Raw genomic sequence first — 4,923 nt, forward strand, 5'->3', positions numbered from 1 at the left:
ATTTATTTATGTCGACTGTATGTTTGTCTGCCTGCAGCAGCTCATCACCACGGCAAATTCCTCGTATGTGTAAAACACTACTTGGCAATAAAGCTGCTTGTGATTCTGATTAAGCAGCCGCTGCCCCGCCTCCTGCAGCCGCTGCCCCGCCTCCTGCAGCCGCTGCCCCGCCTCCTGCAGCCGCTGCCCCGCCTCCTGCAGCCGCTGCCCCGCCTCCTGCAGCCGCTGCCCCGCCTCCTGCAGCCGCTGCATGATATTCTACATTATACAGTTTTATATATAAATACAGATTTAGAAGACAGACGCCAGGCTGTAGAGTGACAAAGTGTGTATTTATATTTATCTCACACACACACACACACACACACACACACACACACACCCCTTTAGTTACAGTTGGTGCTCAGTGTTAGTAATAATAGTAATAATAGTAATAATAATAATAATAATAATAATAAGCAGTAGTTTTCTTCAAATATAGAGCGATACACTTTATACAAAATACCCTGCATGTTCCAGTTTAACGTGAACGAGAGGAGCAGTGTGACGGGAGTGTGTCTGGTTCTTCGCTCTGATGGCCACCGGAGGGCGCCGCCGCTCTGTTTCCACACTGACCTGATGATCAGATCAGTAAAATCTTCTGCAGAGCGGGTCTCTGATTCTCTGAAGCTTTCAGCCGCAGTCTTCCTCAGAGTCCGTTAGAGGGAAAGCCGGTCCAGAGCTTCAGAAACACCAACAGAACTAAACTGTGGCTTCGAGGCCGGAGCTGCGTGTCCTGCTCAGACTCCAGCAGTCCGAGCTGTGACGTCTTTGTATTCTGACGGTGGAAACAAAACAAGTCTCACATGTGCAAAGAAACAATCAAAGAATTCATTTTACAGCTGACCGAGGCCGACGTGACGTCTGCAAACGCCCAGAAGCCAAAGAGATTCAGTGAGAAACAGACTGTGGTCAGAGAGGAGGAACCAGAGAAACACTTTCTAACAGCATGTGTGTACGCAGGAGATATATTCCTTAAATGCCCACAGCGTCCTTCAGGCGTTTGCTCCCCAAGTCTTTTGGTTGACAGACAGTTGAAGAAATATTTGGCTAAAAGTCTGAAGGACGAACCTGCAAACGGACGGATCGGCGTCAGAAACACGCCGAACTGTCGACAGATATATTCAGTTTACTGAGATATGAAACGGCAACTAATGTGAACTAGCATCTAATAATTATAAGAAAAGAACAAGTCTCATAACGATCTCGCATTTTCAAATTGACAGAAAACCTCTCAAATATAAGGAGGCCAGGATCAGGTGACGCGATGAAACCATCGCACACGTACCAGAGAACTTCTCAAATCTCATTTTAAACGTTTTCTTCCTCGTTGTGACGTGGGAGGAGCTTGTTTCAGCTTGTTGGATGTCAGGCTGCTGAACTCGTCTTCGGCGTCTTTCTGTTCAGGTAAATCTCATAACGACGGAGTTTTTCCAGACTGAAGTCAACGCCGCTCCGACAGTTTGCAGGTTGTCACACAGACGTGGTTTTGTACAAACAGTCCTACGCGTGAGTGCAAAGGCTGCAGCACCAGCAGCTAAACCCAGACCGACCCGGAGGCCCTCAGGGGGTCAGGCGGAGCGCAGACCCACTGAGGGCGCAGAGGGTGTCCATAAAGCTCGTAACGGTGGAGTCGGTGACTGAAGTCAGCGAGGTCCCAGATTCAGACGGAAGGTTGTTTGTTTGGTTGGAAGCTGAACTGAAAGGGACCGACGGCCCGATCGCACAGGCCGGACGACAGGAAGTGTTCGAGGAGGAGCGAGGGAGGCGCCGCCTGAGAAACGCCTCAGATGCCGTCGAACAAGAAGCAGCATCGCGGATTTACCTAAATCTCTCTGAGAAACCCGGCAGGATGTTTGACGGAAAGATTCTTTTGTCCATCTGGATCAAGAAACGTTCCGTTCTAATCCAAACGTGGAAATGACATCTGTCCTTTCTCTGTTTGTAGATTAACGCAGACAATAACACGATTTTCATTTTTCTTCAAACATTCTGGGTTTTTCAGAGATCAGCCTGCGAGTCCAAACCTCTGATGTCCTGCTTTACATCATCCGTCTGTTCGTTAGGACGCCTTTTCAACGCCGACACAGACGACACCAGAAGTTAGTGACCGGAAGCTTCTGGAGGTTTTTACCTGACAACAGGGAAACTAGTTCAAGCAAACAACCTTTTCTCTTCTTCAGAGATGTGTTTGATGTGTAACATAACTTCAGGAGATTCAGTGCGATGCGTCCCAACATGTTCCTAACCCAACTCCTCACAGACGGACGCTCGGTCAGGACCCCTCGCCGTCGCTGTTTAACGCCCTGGCTACCCTTTAAGCCCGGGATATACTCGCTTTTTACAGGCGTCGGTGACACAAACGGCTTTGTTCACGTACTTGCCCGCGTACTTTGCGTGTACCTGGAGGATTAAACGTGAATCCACTAGGGGGCGGACCAGGACCGGGTCACCTTCCTCCGAATTTGCACATCGTAAACAAACCAAACACGGCGACACTCGAGCAGGTTGAGATTTTAAAGGGACGTCCAGGAGTTTTACTGTAAACATTCCGCCATAAATCTCCTTTTTTAAGTCTGCTGCTGACCTTCTTCTTCTTCTTCTTCTTTTGTGTTTAATGGTGGTTAGCAAATCGACTGCATCCACCTGGCTGGAGTGTGGAGCAGGAGGTCAGATCGACACACTGACCCCACGTTCATGTGCTGAACTGCACCTCCCGGACGCGTAGCGTTAATTTCTGGAGACGTGTACAACCGACGCTCCAAAGGAACGCGGGATACGCGTGGCAGCCATCTTGCGTACGCGTAGTTAAAAGCAAGTATGTCCGGGGCTTTAGCATCGTTTCTGGACGTGTAGGGCTCCATGGTCACAGTTTAGACTTTCAGAATAAAACTACTGGTCAACATTTGGAAATGTCTGAATTTAGTTGGGTAAAATAACTAAATTGTCACTGAACTGAACGAACATAAGTTACAGTATCTCATAAAAGTGAGTCCGTCCCTCACATGTGTGTAAATATCTGATGTTTCAACACTGAAGAAATGACCCTTTGCTCCAGTGTAAAGTAGTGAGCAGCTTGTATAACAGTGTAAATCTGCTGTCCCCTCAAAATAACACATCACACAGCCGTTAATGTCTAAACCGCTGGCAAACAACAGTGAGGACACCCCTCAGTGAAAATGTCCACATGGGGCCCAAAGTGTCAATATTCTGTGGGGCCCCCATTATTTTCCAGCGCTGCTTTAACCCTCGTGGGCCTGGAGTTCAGCAGAGCTTCACAGTAATGTGATTTTCCTAACCTAGGTAACTTTACTAAAAAGCATTCATGGTTGACTTTTAGTTTTCGGACGCTGCAGGGCTCCACCCACTGCGTTACAAACTGACACCAACGGGTCGTGACCATGCGTCCATTTGTATATAGCACAAGGAGTTTCTACTTCCTGTAGTGTTTCTGTCCCTGCTTTTGGAATCTGTGAAATTCTCCAGCGCTTCTTTAAATGACGTGAATACACTGGAGCGAAGATATAAAAAACTGCATTTACGTCTTTGTAAACATGTGAAAGTGTCTCGAGCTCAGTGTATTTAAAGTATTGTTGTTATGCTCAATAAAAATCATGCAAAAGAATCCGTTTGTATGTATAAATACGAGTGTGTAGCTTTGTTTTACAGGCGTCCCCGTCTGTACGCTACATTAACGAGACATTCGTTTCTCTAAATAGTTTGAAGAGTGAGAAGACGAGACGGTGAAGTGCTACTGACAACATTTAAAGTGAAATCTTTAGAAAAGTGAGAGTTAGTGCTGCATTCGTGTTCATCAGATGAACTAAATCACAAGAATCTGATTTGTTTTAACAGTAAAGCTGCTGTCAGTGTGTCCGACGGCGGGAAGAGGACAGCCGAGAGGAAGGAGAACATCTGGACCAGCTGACGGACCGATTAGCGGCCCCCGACCCGCAGTTTGAGAAACAGATCTGAGTCTACAGAACCTCCAGCTGAGAAACAGAACGAACAGAAACCTGCTGGTGTTCTTTAGATTTTAGCACGTAAACCACAGACCCCGTTTCCTTTTCAATAAATATTAATGTCTGATTAGTGTCCCGTTCTACACTTTTGTTTATCTTCATTATTGAAAAGTAGTTTTATTTGACTGCTTTGCCCCAACGTGATCGCAAAAGAACTAAAATGTCCTGCCCATGCAGCTCGTTTGTGCAGCATGTTTACGTTTCTCGTGGCAGCGTCCTCTAGAGGCCGTACGGCGGCAGCGCAGGAGAGTTTCGTGCTGGAGGACAGCTTGTTGGTCTAAGAAACGCTCATGTGGCTCGTATTTGATGCAGGATTTGTGATTTCGGGCTGAAGGATGAAAGAAACAGCAGCATGTGTTTTGGAGGCTGTTGTCTCTCCATCAGTCCCCCCCCCCGTCTCATTTAGAGACATCTTTTTACCCATCATGCAGTCTGTGTGGCTCTTCACTGAGTCACTTTCTCTCGGCTGGTAACTTTCCTCCCCCCTCCTCCAGCTACCACATGTACGTCTTTGTGGTGTCGATGTGACTCCCCCCCGCCTCCTCCTCCCTCCCTCCCGCCTCCCTCTCCTCCTCCTCCTTGTCGTCTTTGTCCTTCTCGGCCTCGCTCTCCCACAGCGTGATGAGCGGCGGGTACAGCTCGTTCAGAGGGATGGACATGGCGTGCTGCATGTACTTCTTCAGCGAGTGGCCGCAGGACTTGTGCTGCTGCACGCGGCGCCCCATGTAGACCACCAGCAGCACCATGATGGAGAGGGCGAACATGGAGCCCATGACCGCCGCCAACGCCACGCTGCTGCGCCGCGACGCCACCAGCTCCACCGAGAAACCCGCCTCCTTAGTGGTGACGTTCAAGCACGTGT

The 4,923-nt window shown here is 48.4% G+C and overlaps 1 protein-coding gene across 1 annotated transcript; it reads right to left on the reverse strand.

Annotated features, from left to right (window-relative positions):
• Positions 1-351: 351 nt before the first annotated feature.
• Positions 352-4,916, reverse strand: LOC119905562 (leucine-rich repeat neuronal protein 1-like). Its single transcript, XM_038722715.1, has one exon. The coding sequence runs from the start codon at positions 4,832-4,834 to the stop codon at positions 4,556-4,558; it is 279 nt and encodes a 92-aa protein (XP_038578643.1). The 5' UTR covers positions 4,835-4,916; the 3' UTR covers positions 352-4,555.
• Positions 4,917-4,923: the final 7 nt, after the last annotated feature.

Source organism: Micropterus salmoides, unplaced genomic scaffold (genome assembly GCF_014851395.1).
Source record: "Micropterus salmoides isolate LMB-PRFRI ecotype aquatic unplaced genomic scaffold, ASM1485139v1 Ms_hic_scaffold_16, whole genome shotgun sequence".
In the NCBI taxonomy this organism is placed as follows: Eukaryota; Metazoa; Chordata; class Actinopteri; order Centrarchiformes; family Centrarchidae; genus Micropterus; species Micropterus salmoides.

Bases quoted from the DNA above. Each gene is read 5' to 3' on its own strand.
- LOC119905562 (XM_038722715.1), bottom strand. From the start codon at position 4,834: ATGGGCTCCATGTTCGCCCTCTCCATCATGGTGCTGCTGGTGGTCTAC.